At 42.8% G+C, this 22099-nt stretch overlaps 2 protein-coding genes across 4 annotated transcripts; one reads left to right on the top strand and one right to left on the bottom strand.

Annotated features, from left to right (window-relative positions):
* Positions 1-1366: 1366 nt before the first annotated feature.
* UQCRQ (ubiquinol-cytochrome c reductase complex III subunit VII) lies at positions 1367-2407 on the bottom strand. Of its 2 annotated transcripts, none has more exons than XM_015140742.3 (3): positions 2293-2407; positions 2016-2182; positions 1367-1565 (listed from the first exon to the last, which is right to left on the bottom strand). In XM_015140742.3, exons 2-3 carry the CDS (start codon positions 2167-2169, stop codon positions 1471-1473), a joined length of 249 nt encoding a protein of 82 aa, XP_014996228.1. In that variant the 5' UTR covers positions 2170-2182; positions 2293-2407; the 3' UTR covers positions 1367-1470. The 2 variants fall into 2 exon arrangements, with proteins under 2 accessions (XP_014996228.1, NP_001185661.1); NM_001198732.1 differs by having other exon boundaries at positions 1373-1565; positions 2365-2387.
* A 6-nt stretch (positions 2408-2413) lies between these two features.
* GDF9 (growth differentiation factor 9) lies at positions 2414-7883 on the top strand. 2 transcript variants are annotated; one of them, XM_078005186.1, is made up of 3 exons: positions 2442-3603; positions 3684-4895; positions 6509-7883. In XM_078005186.1, exons 2-3 carry the CDS (start codon positions 4499-4501, stop codon positions 7477-7479), a joined length of 1368 nt encoding a protein of 455 aa, XP_077861312.1. In that variant the 5' UTR covers positions 2442-3603; positions 3684-4498; the 3' UTR covers positions 7480-7883. The 2 variants fall into 2 exon arrangements, with proteins under 2 accessions (XP_077861311.1, XP_077861312.1); XM_078005185.1 differs by having other exon boundaries at positions 2414-4895.
* The last annotated feature ends 14216 nt before the right edge of the window (positions 7884-22099 follow it).

Here is a 22099-nt window from a genome sequence, read left to right as displayed (position 1 = left end):
CCCATGTCATGTATGGTACTGACTGAGCTATGACAACTCATCATATTCCACATACCCACTACCACAAGTGAGATCCATGCCCTGAAGCTTAGAGAGAAGCCTCTCTAAGAAACTAGAGGCATAAAACTGCCAACCACACCTACCCCCACCATCTGCCGGTGGGCGAAGGGAAAATGGTACCTTTAATACCAAAAAGATAATTTAAAGGCTTTAGATCAGGGGTAAACCTTTTTTCATAAAGGGCCAGAGTAAATATTTGAGGCTTTATGAACCACATACGGTTGAAAACACTGTTGGCTTCCTGGCACAGAAACAGAAAACTGCTGTGGAGGCCAAGAGACCACCTCATCCATTTTATAGCTGATATCCCTTCAGGCTAAGGCCCGCCTTAGGAGGAAAGGCAGTAAAGCAAGCTTGTCCAACCGCAGTCCTGGCAGCAAGCGGCCCAGGATGGCTTTGAATCCCACCCAACAAAAATTTGTAAACTTTCTTTAAACGTTGAGGGTTTTTTTGCAAATTTTTTTAAGTTTATCAGCTATTGTAGTGTTAGTGTATTTTGCGTGTGGCCCAGGGAAGCCAAAAGATTGGACACCCCTGCAGTAGAGCATAGCTTTAAGAGCATCACTTAAGTGCAAGACTCCACCATTCACTGCTGTATAATTTCTGGCAAATCACTTCATCTCTCTGTGCCTGTTTCCTCATCTGCCAGATGAGGATACATTAAAGGTGCTTGTGAAGTTTAACAGTTCATTTGTGTAGCTAAGAAGAGTATTTGAGGCCTGGAGTGCCATGGCTCATGCCTGTAATCCCAGCACTTTGGGAGGCGGAGGTGGGCAGATCACCTGAGGTCAGGAGTTCTAGACCAGCCTGGCCAACATGGTGAAACCCTGTCTCTACAAAAAATACAAAAAATTAGCCGGGTGTGGTGTCTTGCACCTGTAATCCCAGCTACTCTGAGGGTGGGGCAAGAGAATCGTTTGAACCCAGGGGGCAGAGATGGCAGTGAGCCGAGATCGCACCACTGCACTCCAGCCTGGGTGACACAGCAAGACTCCATCTCAAAAAATAAAAGTGTACCTGACACATACTAATTACAATATAGTTACTAGACTTTATTGTTGTTATGGGAGCAGAGGGCCAAGAACCAGCACTCCCCATAGCCCATGTCACCCACAAATGGTTAGCTGCAGGAGTAGCTGCAGCTACTTTCTTGTAGATTATGGAACAAAGGGCGAGCTCTGCTCTTTCACCAAAATCCAAGACCAGGCAAAACTTAAAGACTCATGCTGAGGAGGCGCGCTTCATTAACTTGAATATTTAGTGGTCACACAGGATTCTACTCACAAAAATGTAAAATCACAACAGGGCAGACCATAGGAAGTTTATTGTGTCTTTGAGACACTACAATGCAGACTCCTCTTCCAGAAAAAGGTCTTTCAGAGACAGGGAACCGTCATCCAGATGCATTGCTCATTTGTCATTTTCATAGGCAGCTGGATTCTTCTTCTTGGATTTCTCGACCTCTTCACTCCCCCATTTGTAGATAAGATAAAACACTACAAACTCTTTAAAAATTAAGAGAGTAAACAGAGCACATATATAAGACATATAGAAGAAAAAAAAAGGTCTCAGTCCTGTTGTATTCTTTAAAGTATACACTTCAGTAGTTCTTAGCATATCCAAGGCCGTGCAACTATCATCACTATCTGCTGCAAGTTTAATTCAAAGCATTTCACCACTGGTAAGAACTCGATAAAGATGACCTCAGAGGAACACGCTGGAATCACCCGAGTGACCTTGGGCCAGTCATTTCAGTTCTGTAACTCAGTTTTCCCCGTGTAAGATCGGGAGGATAATATGACCAGCTCAAGGGCGGTCAGGAATATTCAACGAGAAAGGTGTGTACGGCAAGTTACAGAGCGCCTGCCCGGCCGCCAGCGCTCAGAGGGGAGACGCAGGGACTGCTGCTGCTGCTGGGGTTCAGCCTCCCGCACCCACAGGCCCAGGGCACTCACGCGGCACCATGCGAAAGAAAGACTCCCGAACGCGGCGCAGCATGTTGGGGACTCCTTTACTGAAAACGTGCGGCAAGGCGCGCTGCTCGAAAGGTGACAAGCTGTAGGTGATCACATGCCGAATCCGCGTCAGATTCCCAAACTCGCGGCCCATCGTGGCAACGGCCCTGCAGGACCGAGAGCGGACAGGCGCTTGGCTCGCTTTCGCAAAGCGCCGCAGTCCCCGCGGCGGTCCGTCCCCAACCCCAGACTCCTGCCCCTGGACTCCTTATCCTACCCCAGCCCAGCGGGGCGCCCGTGGCCTCTCAGGTTCCACCAACACTGCACAACCAGCCTCCCACTCACGCACAGGTGTTAGCTCGCCCTCCGCAGTCACCGAGCCGGTCGACTCTTTCGTCACTTCCGGCAAGATTGGAAGCGGCGCTTGGAGGTCGTGAGGTAACTTCCGGGAGATACCATTTTCCTGCTGTCTCTAAGGGGTGATGCCTTTGTCCCAGAAAGAAGTGGCCTGACTGGGTGACCCGTAGGTGGGCGGTGCCTTGGAGGCCCCGCCAGGGCCGGTGGGGTGGAACCTAGCGGAGGACGTCGGGGATTGAACTGACTTTGGGGGACAGTGGACAGGCGGAGGCGCTCACACTTCTCCTCAGCCCTCGGCCTTTCTGTGGAATCCCAGTCAGGAAGCGGCCGAATGCGGGAGGCGGGTGAGGGAACAACGAGGTGACGAGCAAGGGGCCTGCAGACCTCGGGGCCCGCGCTGGCCAGGAGCTTGGGGTTCTCCCAGCTGTGGACAGAGCGCCTCTGAGCCCCGAGACCGGACCGCCCCACAGCAAAGGAGCACGAGGTTTTATTTAGCCTTGGCCAGTAACTCAAAGGGGGCTCTGTTATTTTCAAGCCATCAGCGACCCCAGCACCACAATCAGGGACACACATCTAAGGCTTCTCTTGGTACCCTCTGTTTTAGAGTCCACTGGCAGGCTGTAAACGTTCCCAAGAGATAATACAAACGTTTCCTCAAATTCAGCCACAAAAATAATCAAATAATCGTCAACTGATGAATGCTGAGGCCGCCTCGACAGCTGCCAGCGTCCTCCCCAGATGGTTTGCGTGGGGTGGGGGGTATCACGATGCCCCAGTTCTTTCCTCTCCCCACGTGAGAAGCAAGGAACGTCGGGTGAGAGGCCTTACTGTGTTTTCCCTGAAGTGCATTCTGCTTGATGATGCTGTTGTCCTGTACAGCTTGCCATGAGGCGTCTGTCAGTGTTGTTAATGGAATTGCTGGCCATATTGAATCGAGGACTAAGCTCTCATTCAGCAGTTGGGTGTGTTTTATAACGCTGCTTACGGCCCACGGAGGCTCGGCAGGCAGTCAACTTGTATTTTGCAGACATACCTTAGTTTTCTCATATAGGTACTGACAAACTGGCTTTGTATCTTGTACTATGTGGGTTGACTTTCTTCCAGCATAGTCTTCTTCGGGGTGGCGCTGGATATCCCCTCATTTCAGCTTTTCATGGTGCTCCTTTGCCTCATTTTTTAAAACCATAATGCCTAGCCTGGTCTCAGCTCCAAGGCAAGAACAGAATTACAGGTAAGGACAGAAATATTGTAGCGAATTCTACGACCATTTGGGTGAATAATACTAATAAAAAACATTCATTTATTTTATAGCATCTGCAAACATCCGAAAACCTTTCAATCAAAGTATGTATAGATGAGTGTGCAGACCACAGTAAGGACATCAAGTTGTTATATTTAAAATTAAGTCAAGGTTAAAGGCGATGTCCTCTTTTAAGAACATTGCAAATAAAATTGCAGTACTCCAAGTACATATTCTGTACCCAGCCACCTGGGAGGACTGAGAAACCTAACGGTTTTCTGCTCTCTGGAACTTCTATGCCAGTTGTGACTTTCTCACCCCTCAAATTAACATGCAGCGAATAATTACATATTGTAAACACCTGGAAGTGGAAGGGGCCGTGAGGATAAATTGAGAGGAAGAGTAAACCTAATACCATAAGTTGCATACCAACAGATCTGAGTATCATCATGAATAATTGGTTAGCTTTTCCACATGCCTCAGAAGTTTCAGCAGGCACCTTGCAAACATCTTAATCCAAATTTCTTTAAAAATGAGAGATTTTATTTAAGATCATTCCTCAATTTATCTTAGACCTTCAGCTACATAGCTAGTCCGGTAGTGTAACAATAACAGGTTTTAAGAAATGCCAGGGGAAAAGAGAGGAAAGCTAAATAACCAAATCTGTATCTAATGAACTAATTGGCTAAATAAGGTGTTATCAGCTGCTCGATATACAGCTGATAAAAATCATCTTCAGCTAGGCATACTTGAGGCCTGATTACAGAAGCAACCCTAGTCCACCCACACACCTGAGATTTATTTAAGAGACCAAGCTAGGCTCTTCCTGGCTTTTAGAAAGAGGACTGGCATGGAGAAATATGTTCCTCACTAGTTCTCCCAGGCCATGGCGCTTCCCAACAAATTTCTCCTGTGGTTTTACTGCTTTGCCTGGCTGTGTTTTCCTGTTAGCCTTGGTTCTCAGGCTTCTGGGGGAGATGCTCAGATTGCTGCTAGTGCTGAGTTGGAATCTGGGGCTACACCTTGGTCCTTGCTGCAGCCTATAGATGAGAGAGACAGAGCTGGCCTCCTTCCCCCGCTTTTCAAAGTTCTATCTGTTGGGCGAGGTGGGGCACCTAGGCTGCAACCAGACTCCAGAGCTTTGCACTACATGAAGAATCTCTATAAGACATACGCTACCAAGGAAGGGATTCCTAAATCCAATAGAAGTCACCTCTACAACACTGTTCGGCTCTTCACCCCCTGTACCCAGCAAAAGCAGGTTCCTGGAGACCAGGTAACAGGTATGTAAGAGCAGATTGGTTAACTGGGTGGAGGGAAGATGATAGACACTTCTGCATTTCAATTACAGAAAAGAGCTGAGCCTAGTTCCTTGAATTGCATTTTATTTTGCATAAAACTCAATATCCAGTTGAAACAAATTTGGGACTTGAGCTTATTGTTTCTTCCTAATGCTCTCATTGGTTAAGGTGGGCTAATATGATGGAATTTTAAAGCAACACCAGAGACTTAATGGCTTTCAGGGCTGAGGGGAAGTGCTGCTAGAGAATGTTAGCATCTCTTTCTAGTCCACCAAGCTTTGGGCCCAGGAATGGGCCTTAAACTTCTCTTACAGCTATTGGTGTGACATGTTAAATAGGGTATTTTTCTCGTTTGTTACTTTCTGTGAGAGAAAAGCTTAAAGTTCCCATTTGGAAGAGTCAGTGCTTACAAGAACAAAGTATCAGTCCACAGTTTCACTCAGCAGTTGGGTGTGGTGCTTTAAAAAATTGTAACGTAGTGAAACCCCGTCTCTACTAAAAATACAAAAATTGGCTGGGTGTGGTGGCGCGTGCCTGTAGTCCCAGCTACTCGGGAGGCTGAGGCAGGAGAATCGCTTGAACCAGGGAGGCGGAAGTTGCAGTTAGCCGAGATTGCACCACTGCACTCCAGCCTGGTGACAGAGTGAGGCTTCATCTTAAAAAAATAATAATAATAATAAATAAATAAATAAATAAATAATTCTATCTACTAGCTCTTGATTTAAAACCATTCTAACTCAACAGGGTAGTTGTATCTGCTTAAAACCCTTTCTCCTTCCTTAATATCATATTTTAATGCAGTGGTTTTAGAGCATCCGTTTTTCCTCTCAAGTGTTCTAAATTAACTAGGACAATTACATTGTTTTAAATTGACTTTCTTCACTAGGGCTTAGAATGTCATCTTAATAAGTCTGATAAGTGTTTTTATTATGGTTTTCCCTCTAGAGACTATCCAAGAGAAAAATACTACTTTCCTTATCAGCTGCTTCTGTGTTTGGAGCAAATTGCTCAGAATGAAGCTTCAGGCTGAGCACAGTGGCTCATGCCTGTGATCCCAGCACTTTAGGAGGTTGAGGTGAGAGGATCGCCTGAGCCCAGAAGTTCGAGACTAGCCTGGACAAATAGCGAGACCTTGTCTCTACAAAAACAAAAAATTAGCTGGGCGTGGTGGCTCATGCCTGTAGTCCCAGCTACTTGGGAGGCTAAGGTGAGAGGATCAGTTGGTCCTGGGAGATTGAGGCTGCAGTGAGCCATGATGGTGCCACTGCATTCCAGCCTGGGTAACAGTGAGACCCTATCTCAAAAAAAAAAAAAAAAAAGAAACTTCAGAATGTAGTGCTTCCCTGTTACTTTAATTCACCATCAAATCTGACTTTCTGGAGACAAAATGTCCAGTATGGTTGCTGGGAATTAGTAATGGTACCAATTGCCTGCCTTTTCTGTATTAACCCCCATTTTTTTTTTGAGGCTTGAGAAAGTGGGGGAAAAGAGAAGGGAGAAAGCATAGCATATTACGAAGTACTATTTCTTTGACTTGACTACCTGTTATGTTGACTCATATTCAAGCACTACTGGTAGATTATTTTTCTTCTTAGGAATCCTTCCATCAGTGGACCTGTTATTTAACCTGGATCGCATTACTACCGTTGAACACTTACTCAAGTCAGTCTTGTTGTACACTATCAACAACTCAGTTTCTTTTTCCTCTGCCGTCAAATGTGTGTGCAACCTAATGATAAAGGAGCCAAAGTTTTCTAGCAAGACTCTCCACAGAGCTCCGTACTCATTTACCTTTAACTCACAGTTTGAATTTGGAAAGAAACACAAATGGATTGAGATTGATGTGACCAGCCTCCTTCAACCTTTAGTGGCCTCCAACAAGAGAAGTATTCATATGTCTATAAATTTTACATGCATGAAAGACCAGCTGGAGCATCCTTCAGCACAGAATGGTTTGTTTAACATGACTCTTCTGGTTCCCCCATCACTGATCTTATATTTGAATGACACAAGTGCTCAGGCTTATCACAGGTGGTATTCCCTTTACTATAAAAGGAGGCCTTCCCAGGGTCCTGACCAGGAGAGAAGTCTGTCTGCCTATCCTGTGGGAGAAGATGCTGCTGAGGATGGGAGATCTTCCCATCACCGTCACCGCAGAGGTCAGGAAACTGTCAGTTCTGAATTGAAGAAGCCCTTGGTCCCAGCTTCCTTCAATCTGAGTGAATACTTCAAACAGTTTCTTTTTCCCCAAAATGAGTGTGAGCTCCATGACTTTAGACTTAGCTTTAGTCAGCTGAAGTGGGACAACTGGATTGTGGCTCCGCACAGGTACAACCCTCGATACTGTAAAGGGGACTGTCCAAGAGCAGTTGGACATCGGTATGGCTCTCCAGTTCACACCATGGTACAGAACATCATCTACGAGAAGCTGGACTCCTCAGTGCCAAGACCGTCATGTGTACCTGCCAAATACAGCCCCTTGAGTGTTTTGACCATTGAGCCCGACGGCTCAATTGCCTATAAAGAGTATGAAGATATGATAGCTACAAAGTGCACCTGTCGTTAACAAATGGTCCTCTTAAAACCTTGAGCCTATTTGGCACAGTAACTACTGTGTGCCTATGTGTGCCTTCAAGAGAAAGCTTCGTATATTAAGTGTCTAAATGCAGCATATGTTGTGTAAAGAGGAACCTGTGTAGATTAGTACCTTCTATGGCATCTATCAGGATAAAGGGATAACATCAATTGTTGCTACAGAGCCTTTTTTTAATTTCCAAATTTAAATGAAATATAATTATTGTGGAGAACTTTACATTTTTTTCCTTGAGCGATTTCTTTTCATAGGAGTCTTATTCTTGATAGAGAAACATCCTTAATTAGCATACATCCTGGATGGACTTGCAGCTATAAATTGGCAATTCAGATTGCTGTAGTCTTAATGGAAGAATAAATTTCTGTCAATGGCATAAATTTTGTGTGTGTTTCATTAAAGATTGCTTTTAAGTGATCATTTGGGGGAGAGAGGAAGTGTCTAAAAGCTGGCCAGAGCTCGACTTTTGATTCTTTTTCAGGGTGAAAGGGAGGCTAATGTCACCAAAATTCTCATGAAGTTGAGACTCACTAGGACTAGAGAGTAGGCGGTATAACCCATTTCTGTTGCTTTAGTGTGATTGGTGAACAGTATACTAATTCTCCTTGTTAACTAGCATATATAAATCAATCGAGTCACATAGAACAATATAACATTTGCCCCCCTCATGGAAATTGCCTTGCATGTTTTTCCAAGAAAATCTGTGTAAAAGACTTTGTAAGTATATTTTTTTCTTTATATATTTAAAACCTCTGACCTTATGAAAGGAAGCCAGGGAAGTTTTTTTGTTTTGGTTTGGTTTTTGCTGATTTGCTTAGCTCCCTCCACTCCACCCCCACGGGTTTTTTTTCCAGCTCAATTTAGAACTGTTCCTACTAAGCTTGCAGTAGTGACTGGTTATGTTACTGACTGGGTCTTGTGTGGATGCTAGCGTTTTTATGTAGGTTTTCAATATATCTATTTTGAGAGAGCCCTGGAGGAACAGAGGTAGGGTTGATATTGTGATTTTGTGTTTTGAGTTTCTAAAACCTTGATGTATAAATGAAAAGTAACTCCTAGGTGTAATAAGTACTTTTCATTCTTGTCAATGATCTTTTTTGGGTGCTATTTTTAGCTTCATTAAATATGCACATACCATATGATTTACCCATTTAAAGTGTACATTGGTTTATAGTATATTTATAAACATGGGACACCATCACCATCGTCAATTTTAGAACATGTTCATCACCTCAAAAAGAAACTCTATACACTTCAGCTATTACTCCCCTGTTTCCCGTCCTGCCCCTCTCCCAGCCCTCAGCAACTACGAACTTGTTCATAGGTTTCTGATTCAGGACTTTCATATGAATGGAATCATACAATAGACTGGCTCCTTTCACTTAGCATGTTTTCAAGGTTCATCTGTGTTGTAGCATATATCAGTACTTTTTTCTAGTGACTGTATTTCATTATATGGCTATACCAAATTTTGTTTATCCATTTGTCGGTGGACATTTGGGCTGTTTCCATTTTTTAGCTCTTACAAATAATGCTGATAAAATTCATGTAGAAGTTTTATTTCTTTGGGGTACATACCTAAGAGTGGAATTGCTAGGTCATATGGTAACTCTACATTTAGTCATTTGAGGAACTGCTAGACTGTTTTGCAAACCAACTGTACCATTTTACATTCCCACCAGCAATGCATGAGGGTTCTGATTTCTCAGCATCCTTTAAACACTCATCTGACTTTTGGGGGATGTTTTTATTTTTATTTTCTATGGGTATGTAATAGTTGTACATATTTATAGGGTACGTGTGATATTTTGGTATAAGCATACACTGTGTAATGAACTTACTCTTTTATTCTAGCTATCCAAGTGAGTGTGAAATGGTATCTCATTGTGGTTTTGATTTGTGTTCTCTTGATAACTAATGATGTTGAGCATCTCTTCATTTGCTTATTAGCCATTTGTATATCTTTTTTAAAGAATGTCTATTAAGGCTGGGTGTGGTGGCTCATGCCTGTAATCCCAGCACTTTGGGAGGCCGAGGTGGGCAGATCACGAGGTCTGGAGTTCGAGACCATTCTGGCCAACATGGTGAAACACCATCTCTACTAAAAATACAAAAAATGATCTGGGCATGGTGGCACATGCCTGTAGTCCCAGCTACTTGGGTGGCTGAGGCAGGTGAATCACTTGAACCCGGGAGGCAGAGGTTGCAGTGAGCCCAGATTGTGCCATTGCACTCCAGCCTGGCAATAGAGCGAGACTCTGTCTCATAAAAAGAAAAAAAAAAAGTCTATTAAGATCCTTTGCCCATTTTCTAATTGTTATATGTTTATTGAGTTGTAAGAGTTATATATTCTAGATATAAGTTTCTTACGCATTTTCAAATATTTTCTGATTCTGTGGGTTGCCCTTTTGTTATTTTATTGTAAAATATATATAACATTTTAGTATCTTAACTTTTTTTTTTTTTTTTTTTTTTTTTTTTTTTAAGACAGAGTCTCTCTCTGTTGCCCAGGCTGGAGTACATGGCACGATCTCTGCTCACTGCAAGCTCTGCCTCCTGGGTTCACGCCATCCTCCTGCCTCAGCCTCCCGAGTAGCTGGGACTACAGGCGCCCGCCACTACGCCCGGCTTATTTTTTGTATTTTTAGTAGAGACAGGGTTTCACCGTGTTAGCCACAATGGTCTCAATCTCCTGACCTAGTGGTCTGCCCGCCTCGGTCTCCCAAAGTGCTGGGATTACAGGCGTGAGCCACTGCGCCTGGCCACTATCTTAACTAGTTTTGAGTATACAAATCAGCGGCATTAAGTACATTCACATTGATTTCCAACCATCACTACTATCTCGAACTTTTTCATCATTCCAATCTGAAACTCTACCCATGTAGAGTTAAAAAAAAAAAAAAAAAAAAAAAAAAAAATCCCAACCTGGGCAACAGAAAGGGTTTTGCAATGTTACCCATAAAAAAAAAAAAAAAAAAAAAAAAAAAAAAAAAAATTCTCAGCCTGGGCAACATTGCAAAACTCTGTCTCCACAAAAAATACAAAGATTAGCTGGGTATGGTGGTATGAGCCTGTAGTCCCAGCTACTCAGGAGGCTGAGGCAGGAGAATGGCATGAACCCGGGAGGCGGAGCTTGCGATGAGCCGAGATCGCGCCACTGCACTCCAGCCTGGGCGACAGAGCTAGACTCCGTCTCAAAATAAATAAATTAATTAATTAAAAAATCCTCATTTCTTTCTCCTAGTAACCACTATTCTATTATATCTCTACAAATTTGCTTGTTCTAGGTACTTGCTATAAGTGAATCATTCAGTATTTGTCCTTTTGTGTCTGACTTCACTTAGCATAATGTTTTCAAGGCTCATTCATGTTGTAGCATATATCAGAATTTCATTCTTCATTAAGTCTGAATAATCTGTTGTATTCATACCACACTTTGTTATTCATCTATCAATGGACACTTGAATTGTTTCTACCTTTTAGCTATTGTGAATAATGCTGCTGTGAACATTGGTTTACAAATATCTGTTAGAATCTCTTTCAGTTCATTTAGATCTAATCTTAGAAATGGAACTGCGGGATCACATGGTAATTCTTTGTGGCTGTGGCATTTTACATTTCTACCAGTAAATTACAAGTATCCTAATTACTCTACCTCATAGCCAGCACTTGTAATCTTATTTGCTTTTTAAATATATATATTAGCCATCCTAATGGCCATGAAATGGCATCTCATTGTGTGTGTGGTTGTTTTTTTATTTTGTTACTTTTAGAAAGTAAAAGAATAGTTACTCCATAGGCAGAGTAGCTTCATTGTGGTTTTGATTTGCATTTCCCTAATAATTGATGATGATGGGTATTTCTTCATGTGTTTACCGACCATTTGTGTATCTTCTTTGGAGAAATGTTATTCAGAGCTTTTTTTTTTTTTTTTGAGTTGGAGTCTCTGTCGCCCAGGCTGGAATGCAGTGGCACGATCTCAGCTCACTGCAACCCCCACCTCCCAGGTTCAAGCAATTCTCGTGTCTCAGCCCCCTGAGTAGCTGGGATTACAGGTGCACGCCACCATGCCCGGCTAATTTTTGTATTTTTGGTAGAGATGGTATTTCGCCACATTGGCCAGGCTGGTCTCAAACTCCTCACCTCAAGTGATCTGCCTGCCTCAGTCTCCCATAGTGCTACGATTACAGGCGTGAGACACCACATCCAGCCCTGTCCATTCTTTGGGTTACCTTTTCACTGTGTGTGTGTGTGTGTGTGTGTGTGTAGAGATGGGTTTTACCCTGTTGCCAGGCTGGTCTTGAACTCCTCAGCTCAAGCAATCTGCCCTCCTCAGCCTTCCAAAGTGTTGAGATTACAAGCGTGAGTCACTGCACCCAGCCCCTTTTCACTCAATAGTCCTTTGCACAAAAGTTGTCAATTTTGATTAAATCTAAAACATCTATTTTTCAATTTTTTGCCTGTTTTTGGTGTCATATCCAAGGAATCATTGCCAGATCCAATTTTGGGTTGTAAAATCAATATCATGAAGATTTTCCCCCTATGTTTTCTTCTAAGAGTTTTCCAGTTTTAGCTTTTACTTAAGTCTCGAATCCATTTTGAATTAATTTTTGTATATGGTATGAGGTAGAAGTCCAACTGTTACTCTTGCACATGATTATCTAGTTGCTTCAGTACCATTTGTTGAGATGACTTTTTCTCCCATTGAATTATTTTGGTCCTCTTGTCAAAAAAACAGTTGACCAGGCTGGGAGTAGTGGCTCACAGCTGTAATCCCAGCACTTCAGGAGCCTGAGGCAGGAGGATTGCTTGAATCCAGGAGTTTGAGACCAGTCTGGGCAACAAAGTGAGACATCATCTCTACAAAAAATAAAAAAATAAAAATTAGCTGGGTGTGGTGGTGCACACCTGTAGTTACAGCTATTCAGGAGGCTGAGGCAGGAGAATTGCTTGAGCTCAGGAGGTTGAGGCTGTGATGAACTATAATTATGTGCCTGTACTCCAGGGTGACAGAGTGCAAGGCCCTGTCAAGAGATATATACGCACACTCATATACACACACATACATTTATATATACGTATATATATATACGTATATATAAACACACATACTTTTTTTTAAGAGACAAAGTCTCTCTCACTCTGTCACTCTGTCACCCAGGCTGGAGTGCAGTGGCATGATCTCAGCTCCACTTCCCAGGTTCAAGTGATTCTTGCACCTCAGCCTCCAGAGTAGCTGGCATTACAGGCAGGCGCCATCATGCCTGGCTAATTTTTGTATTTTTTGTAGAGACGGGATTTTGCCATGTTGGCCAGGCTGGTCTCCAACTCCTGGCCTCAAGTGATCCACCCGCCTCGGCCTCCCGTAATGCTGGGATTACACGTATGAGCCACTGCGCCCGCCCAAAACCATATGAATTTTAGAATCAGTTCATTGATTTCTGCAAAAAAGCTAGGATTTTGATAGGGATTATACTGAATCTGTAGATCAGTTTCGGAAGAATTGCCATCTTAACAATGTTGTCTTCCAGTTCATGAACATGAGATGTTTTCCATTTGTTTAGATAATCTTTTTTCTTTTTTTTCTTTTCTTTTTTTTTTTTGAGACAGGGTCTCACTCTGTTGCCCAGGCTAGAGTGCAGTTGTGTGATCTCGGCTTCCTGCAGCCTCCATCTCCCAGGCTCAGGTGATCTTCCCACTTCAGCCTCCCAGGGAGCTGGAACTGTCAGCATGTACCACCACTCCTGGCAAATTTTGTGTACTTTTAGTAGAGATGGGGTCTTGCCATGTTGCCCAGGTTGGTCACAAACTCCTGGGCTAAAGTGATTCTCCCACCTCCCTCCCAAAGTAGTAGGGTTACTGGCCAGGTGCAGTGGCTCATACCTGTAATCCTAGCACTTTGGGAGGCTGAGGTAGGCGGATCACTTGAGGTCAGGAGTTCAAGACCAGCCTGGTCAACATGGTAAAACCCCGACTCTGATAAAAATTAGCTGGGCATGGTGGCACCTGTCTGTAATCCCAGCTACTCAGGAGGCTGAGGCAGGAGAACTGCTTGAACCTGGGAGACGGAGGCTGCAGTGAGCCGAGATAATGCACCACTGCACTCCAGCCTGGGCAACAGAGTGAGACTCCATCTAGAAGAAGGAAAAAAAAAAAAAGTGGTAGAGTTACAGGCATAAGCCACCATTCACAGCCAATTATGTCATTCTTTTTTTTTTTTTTTTTTTTTTTTTTTGAGACGGAGTATTGCTCTGTCGCCCAGGCTGGAGTGCAGTGGCTGGATCTCAGCTCACTGCAAGCTCCGCCTCCCGGGTTTACGCCATTCTCCTGCCTCAGCCTCCCAAGTAGCTGGGACTACAGGCGCCCGCCACCTCGCCCGGCTAGTTTTTTTGTATGTTTTAGTAGAGACGGGGTTTCACCGGGTTAGCCAGGATGGTCTCGATCTCCTGACCGTGATCCGCCCATCTCGGCCTCCCAAAGTACTGGGATTACAGGCTTGAGCCACCGCGCCCGGCCTATGTCATTCTTAAGAGTTAAAAAAGGGTCGGGCGCGGTGGCTCACGCCTAATCCTACCACTTTGGGAGGCCTAGGTGAGAGGATCCCTTGAGTTCAGGACTTTGAGACCAGTCTGAGCGATATAGTGAGACCCCTGTCTTTAACAAAAAAATCAGCTGGGCGTGATGGCTCAAACCTGTAGTCCCAGCTCTTCTGGAGGCTGTTGTGGGAGAATTACGCGAGCCTGGGGGATGGAAGCTGCAGTGAGCCATGATTGTGCTGTTGTGCTCTAGCCTGGGCGATGGATGGAGCGAGATCCGATCTCTAAAAGTAAAACAAGTAAAAAAGTATCTGGAATGGGCTGGGCACAGTGGCTCATGCCTGTAATCCCAGCACTTTTGGGAGGCCAAGGCTGGCGGATCATTTGAGGCCAGGAGTTTGAGACCACCTGACCAACATGGCGAAACCCCATCTCTACCAAAAATTCAAAAAATTGGCCAGGCACGGTGGCCCATGCCTGTAATCCCAGCACTTTGGGAGGCCGAAGTGGGCGGATCATGAGGTCAGGAGATCAAGACCATCCTGGCTAACACGGTGAAACCCCGTCTCTACTAAAAATACAAAAAATTAGCCGGGCATGGTGGCAGGCGCCTGTAGTCCCAGCTACTCGGGAGGCTGAGGCAGGAGAATGGTGTGAATCCAGGAGGTGGAGCTTGCAGTGAGCCGAGATAGTGCCACTGCACTCCAACCTGGGCAACAGAGTGAGACTCCATCTCAAGAAAAAAAAAAAAAAAAAAAATTCAAAAAATTAGCCGGACATGGTGGCCTGTGCCCATAATCTCAGCTACTTGGGAGGCTGAGGCAGGAGAATCGCTTGAACCTGGGAAGTAGAGGTTGCAGTGAGCCGAGATCGTGTCATTGCACTCCAGCTGGGGCAACAAGAGTGAAACTCCGTTTATTTTTTGCATGACCTATTTCTATGGTTGAGTATGAATGTGGTCTGAAATCTGAAGATTTCAAAAAGAAGAAAGCAGGGGAGTTGGAAAAGAAAATGAAGGGATAATTTTGATGCAAGTTAAGTATTAGGGTCAATGCCAAAATTCAGGAGCAGAAAAATCGTTGGGCATTCTTACAGGTAAGTTCTAAAATGTTCTTACCTAAACTTTTTTTGCATAGTGTTTTGATGCTACAGGTGAGTAGTGATAGCTTGACATTTAATTTTTTTTTTTCTGAGACTTTATTTGTAAATCTAGTTTCATTCACAGGACAGTGTTAATATTCCTGTAATGTGTCAGGGCTGATAGACCTTCTAAATTTAAACTTCAAAGTTTCTCTTATACACAATTGAGAAGGGTATACTAATCGCTCAACTCTCTCTTCCATATGAAACCTATTTTCTTAGTTACTTTTATAAAAGCTGCCACTCTAGAAAACAAATGAGAAAGGACAACAGTGATTTAAATCTGGAAATTTAAGGATGAAGCTACATCTGCCTTAAATAGATGCATTCAGCTTTGGTATTTAGTCCAGATGAGATATGAGGTCACTAAATGTGATGAGTGCCTTAGTATGCCAAGGAACAATGGGGTACGTCAGGAGCTGGTATTACCTTCAGCTCTGAATTTCCTGCCTTTTATCAGTTTAAATCAGCTCCTGTATTCTGTTGAATACTTTGTGTTTTGCTAATCAACTTCAAGGGCAGCAGCTACTGGACTTGGTTTAGAGTGTAGTTTAGATAGCTTGTGGGAAAAAAAAATTGCTCTTTCATGGGGTAGAGGAGAAAGAAAAATGCTCAGACAGAAGAACTTGGTTTATATAAAATTTTATGTAGTCAATTTTAATGAAAAATAAAAATTTTAAAAATGAATAATTAAATTTTATGTAGTCAATTTTAATGTTTAACTTTGTAAGGATTGTAACTTATAAAGTAATAAATGAAGTGAAATTAAAAATTTTTAAATGTTCTTTTAGAGGATGTAAGACCCAAACATATTTTAGATTAGCTCAATGGATACAATAAACAACTATGCTGCTTAACCCATTAACTGTTCTCTAAATAGAAACAAAATATAAACACAACCAGGAGATGCAGGCACTTCATCCTTTACCGTAATTGAGAAGTCAAATAGGGCCTCTTCATGGGGGTAGCTACTTCCTGACATAGTTGTCCTTCTCAAACCACACATTTACTAGTTGAGTTTTGGAAAGGGCCTTAACTTGTTAATAAGACCAGGACTATTTCAGTATCTATTTAAAGAGTAGGATTTTACACATGGCCTACCAGAGTATTTCCTTGTCCTACCTTAATATGTAAAGCAATTTGTATCGAATAATTTTATTTTTTAAAATTTTTGTGTATCAAAGAATTGAGTAACTAGACATGTTGGATAAGTGTCAACTGTACATTTTGGGAATCTTACTCCTTTAAGAGTAATAGGGGCTTTGTGAATAGTACACAGTCATTTATAGACCTGTCTTTGATGCTGGTGTCTTCCCATGCTGGAATAACAGCCAATGTTACAAGAGTTCACAACCTGTGCCGGGATGTCATTTTGGCTTTCTCGAATAATTAGCTCATTGAATAAATATTTATTGAACACTGACTATGGGTGAGGCGCTGTGTGTGGTTAAGAATAGTCTGATGTTCTCAGCTCCCAGAGAAGGATATCAGCTACCAGCTATGGAGGCTTCCTCTATGACCCTAAGTTCCATCAGTGAGCATTTGTTTCTGTGGAACATTCTATAGAGGAATACATTTTGGGGTGGCACTGCAAAAGCAGGCTGGGTGAATACTAAATGATCTTACCTTTGATTAGAAGTATTTAAACTTTTTATTTTAGCAGAGATACTAAAATAACATACTAAGTAATATAAATAATTTAGTAAATTTAGATACCCAATACTGCTAAAAGAGATAACTATAGATTTACATTAAATAAGAGAGATCCGGCCGGGCGCGGTGGCTCAAGCCTGTAATCCCAGCACTTTGGGAGGCCGAGACGGGTGGATCACGAGGTCAGAAGATCGAGACCATCCTGGCTAACACGGTGAAACCCCGTCTCTACTAAAAAATACAAAAAACTTGCCGGGCGAGGTGGCGGGCGCCTGTAGTCTCAGCTACTCGGGAGGCTGAGGCAGGAGAATGGCGTGAACCCGGGAGGCGGGGCTTGCAGTGAGCTGAGATCCGGCCACTGCACTCCAGCCTGGGCGACAGAGCAAGACTCCGTCTCAAAAAAAAAAAAAAAAAGAGAGAGAGAGATCCTGTGTATCTTTTATCCAGTTCCTTCAGTCTTACAAAACTATAGCATAATATCACAGCCAGGATATTGACATTGATAAAATAGAATTTTTGACATTGAAACCTACTTGGTCCAAGGAAAATATTGATTCGAACATCAATAGAGTTTTTATATTCCCTGATGGAATTTGTTTAATGGTTCAATATTTTTTCATTTTACATTGTTTCACCTCTCCCTTAAAACTCTGAGGCTTCTGTACTATGACTTCATTTATTCAATATTTATTGGGCACATACTACGTGTCAGGTACCCTTGTAGATGGTCTGATGGAAAATAAGATAGACATGATACTTGCCCTCATGGAGCTTTTGTTACAGTGTGGGGACATAGACAAAGAAAAAAAAAAAAGCAGTCATATTCAGGAACCTCTAGGCTAAGGCCTGAGGGGAGAACGAACTTGTGTTCTAGGAACAGAAAGAGCTGGATGGGGTTAGCATGTCGGGGGGAGAAGGAATAGGTGGAATGGCAAGTGGAGTGGGAGAGGCTGAAGGAGCATACAGACCCGATGATACCAGACTTTGTTGGCCAGCACAAGGGCATTAGATTTATTTATGTGTTTATTTATTGAGGCAGGGTCTCACTTTGTCACCCAGGCTGGAGTGCAGTGGTATGATTTTGACTCACTGCACCCTTGACCTCCTAGGTCAAGGCCTGCCTCAGCTTCCCAAAGTGTTGGGATGACAGGTGTGAGCCACCATGCCCAGCTTTTTTTTTTTTTTTCTTTTTTTAAATCATCCTGGCCTGGTGCGGTGGCTCATGCCTGTCATCCCAACACTTTGGGAGGCTGAGGTGGGTGGATTGCTTGAGCCCAGGAGTTGGAGACCAACTTGGGCAACACAGGGAGACCTCATCTCTACAAAAAAAAAATTGCCAGGTGGGGTGGTACACATCTGTGGTCCCAAAGACCTGGGAGGCTGAGATAGGAGAATTGCTTGAGCCCGGCAGTCAAGGCTGCAGTGAGCTGTGATTGCATAAATGCACTCCAGTCTGGGCAACAGGGTCTCAAAAAAAAAAAAACATTCTAAATGTTCTGTGTAGTATTGTTTGGCAGGGACTAGTCTGAAGCAGGGAGATCTATTGAAGGGGCTGTTGTCATGGTTCAGAGGAAAGATGCTGCTGCTTTGGACTACGGCAGTGGAGATGGGGGTGCATGCAGAGAAGTGAAAAAACTTGGAATTTATTTTCATGGCTTTTTCTTATTTGGCTTATCTCTGAAGTGAAAGGGTGGCAACATTCTAATAAGAAAAGAAACATAAGTTCATAGAGTGAAATGAAAGGATACAATTTATCCCATTCTTTTACTTTATAGTTCCATCCAAATGAAGTGTTTCTTAATTACAACTTTTTTGAAATTTTCTTCTTGCATTTATTCATTTGAGTTTTTATTTATTTTGGCCTTTACCTTTCATGTTGGAAGCCTTTTTTTCAAAAGTCTTTTGTTGTCTATAAGACCCTAGAAAAGCCATTGGAAACTCGTGTCAGAAGATGAGATTTGTTAGTGCATTGTGGTTTGAAGCTCCTATCAATTTCTGTAGGTTTCTCCACAGAAGAATTATCCAATCTTCTGGTGGGAAAAAGATGGGGCAAAGATACACAGTTAGCTACTAGTGGCTTTAGAGCCCAGCAATGCAAAGCTAAGATCTCATCATTCACAGTGAACACTTCACCTTTTTTCCCCCAATAGTGTATTGTTTCCCCCAACGTCCACCATGCCTAGAGTTTATTTGCCTGGAACCTCTTTGACTGAAACTCTCCCACAGAATCAACTCCCAGTCTCTTGTTAATTGGGAGAGGGGTAGTCATCTAGCTGCTTGGGATGAGAGTGTACATAGGGGCCCAATTGTTCCATGTAGAGATTCAGCTGACAGTTACAGCTGGCCCCCTGCTTTCCATGGTACATGGCGTGATACACAGTACATGAATCCTGAGCTTCCCCAGGGTCTGAGGCCTGACTCATTTGCTTCTCATTGACATTCCCATCCCCAGCAGGTTTAGGTTTCACTTTTTCCTAACTGCTCACTCTTCTAGCCAGTTTCTAACTTCTGAAACTCTGTTCACATTCATCTGCTGTTCTCTCCTCCTTTATTCTTTGTGCTCATGGATATATTTGATGTTCACTTACTCTAATGTTAGTGGGAAGAAGTAGAGATTAATGCATGTGCTCAGTTCTCCAAGTCAAAAAGAGGTGTTCCTTAAAGTACCATGTAAAGTCCTTGTCCAAACCTCTGCTTAGAGAAAATGAGTAAGAAAAGTCTATAGCAGTTTGTTATCCCTTTGTGACGTACAAATAATTTGCTACATGTTCTTTGATAGCATCCTTAAATTTCTCCATCTCATCCTTCTACCAGTTTTGGGTAAGGAAAGTAGGAGTGTTCCTAAGGCAGGAGAACATCCAACATTTGGACTGTATATCATATTTGACATTAAAAACTACCTCATTAGATAATATTAATTAGCAGGGCTAAACCACTTGCCAATAAGTAATCTGAAGTTTTGTCTAAATGTAGGAAAATGGATTTGAATTGTACCTTTAGAAAATGGACAAACAGGTTTATCAGTTTATTGAAGTCAAAAGGCTAGTATGCTCAGCTTCTATTGCATCATTCTCCAGGAAAATTTGTGCTGTGAACTTTGCAAATCATTGCATGATTAGAGAAGAAAGTGATTAGCATCACAAGTTTTCATTGTGTTCGTGCCCTTGACCCTTGCCAGTTTGTGAAATACTTGTAAAGGGCTAAAGCAGGGTTGTAGAGATTAAGGAATCTTGGAGATTTACTGAGTTGATGCCCCACATTTCGCGTTTCCTGGACCTGAAGAGTTCATGACTCCACTTTATCAGATCCTTCTCCAACAAAATAAAAAATATTCCCAACAGAGCAGCACTTTGTTTATTACCACTTATTAAGACCATACTAGAGATAGAAATAGTAGGCAGGCTCCAAGGAGTTTAGTAGAATAGTTAAAAGCAGAAGCTCTGAAACTACCTTGGCTATGACTTTGGGCAAATAAGCTCACCTCTCTGAAACTCAGTTTCCTTCTCTGTAAAAGAGGATGATAATACCTACTTCATAGAGTTGTGAGGATTAACAAGTTAAAACCTGTAAAGAACTCAGAACAATGCCTACCAAAATTGATTCTCACTAAGTGCTGCTTGTATTATTCCCACAGCTAAGATGCTCTGAAGCTGTGCTGTCCAATACAGTTGTCACTAGTCATGTGTAGCTACTGACATTTAAAATGTGGGTAGTCAAAACTGAGATGAGCTGTAACTATAAAATATTACCAGTTTTCAAAGATGTATGATGTATCAAGTCTTTTATCAAAGACTTAAGACTTTTAAAGACTTATGAAGTATGCATTTTGCATCTAGCATAAATCTATTCCCTCCATGGAAAACCCACATGCCCACACATTGCCCACCTCACTGTATTTTACAGATGATTTCAATTCCCTTTGAAGGCTGCTGGTGGCCTGATGTATTTACCAAACTATTGGCAGTTTTGCACATTCAAATTTTAATCTCCGATCTCTGCAAATAAAAGATCTTTATGTTCTCCAATTGTGAAGTTTATTCACAATTTCTCCCATCTAAGTACTAACCAGACCCGACCCTGCTTAGTTTCCGAGATCAGATGAGATTGGGCACATTCAGGGTGGTATGGCTGTAGACTAAGTTACAATTTCTATGCAGAGCATCTGTCTGTGCATGAATTCAGAGGCTCTGCGAACATATCTGCTCGCTGCCACATTTGAGAATTTTCATGGAAGAGAGAGTTTTTTTGTAAAAGCCTTGGCAGCCCCATCTCTTTCCAAAGAATGCCCCACAAATGCTGTGTTGGAGTAAAATTGTCACAACAGAGACATCAGCCCTGGCAGTGTGTCCAACTGTTGTGAGAAATCCCATACCAAAGTAAGCCCACAACAAGCTATGCTGGTTTTGTAATGAGGAACTTTTTTTTTTTTTTTTTTTAATTTTAATTTTTTTTTTTTTTTTGAGACTGAGTCTGTCATCCAGGCTGGAGTGTAGTGGCATGATCTCGGCTCACTGCAACCTCTGCCTCCCAGGTTCAAGCGATTTTCCTGCCTCAGCCTCCTGAGTAGCTGGGATTACAGGTGCGTGCCACCACACCTGGCTAATTTTTGTATTTTTTTTTTTCTTTTAGTAGAGACGGTTTCACCATATTGGTCAGGCTGGTCTCAAACTCCTGGCCTTGTGATCCACCCACCTCAGCCTCCCAAAGTGTTGGGATTACAGGCTGAGCCACCGTGCCCTGCTGAGGAAGAGTGTTTTAAATTCTTGACAAGAGATTCATATGGGTTTTTGTCTTGATACATTTTGGGTCACCAAGGTAGATGGATTGCTTGAGTCCAGGAGTTGGAGACCAGCCTGGGCAATATGGTGAAACCCTGTCTCTACGAAAAATACAAAAATTAGCTGGGCATGATGGCATGTGCCTGTAGTCCCAGCTACTTGGGTGTCTGAGGCGGGAGGATTGCTTGAACCCAGAAGGTTGGGACTGCAATGAGCCATAATTGCCCCCACTGTACTCCAAGCTGGGTGACAGAGCAAGACCCTGTCTCCAAAAAAAAAAAAAAGGTAGAATGGGAGTTTACAAGCAAGCGAGGATTTTGCAGTCAGACAGTCAGAGAGATCTGGATCTGAGTCCAGGCTCTACCATGTGTTAGTTCTGAGATGCCAAACTTGACCTCTCTAGTTTTCTTACCTGCACAGTGGCATAATAAAAATTACTTTGTGGAAAAAGACTGATGAAATATGAAGGTGGGTGTGGTGGCTTACACC

Source organism: Macaca mulatta, chromosome 6, assembly GCF_049350105.2.
Source record: "Macaca mulatta isolate MMU2019108-1 chromosome 6, T2T-MMU8v2.0, whole genome shotgun sequence".
In the NCBI taxonomy this organism is placed as follows: Eukaryota; Metazoa; Chordata; class Mammalia; order Primates; family Cercopithecidae; genus Macaca; species Macaca mulatta.
Note: the sequence above shows the minus strand (reverse complement) of the source record. Positions and strands in the feature narration are given on the sequence as shown.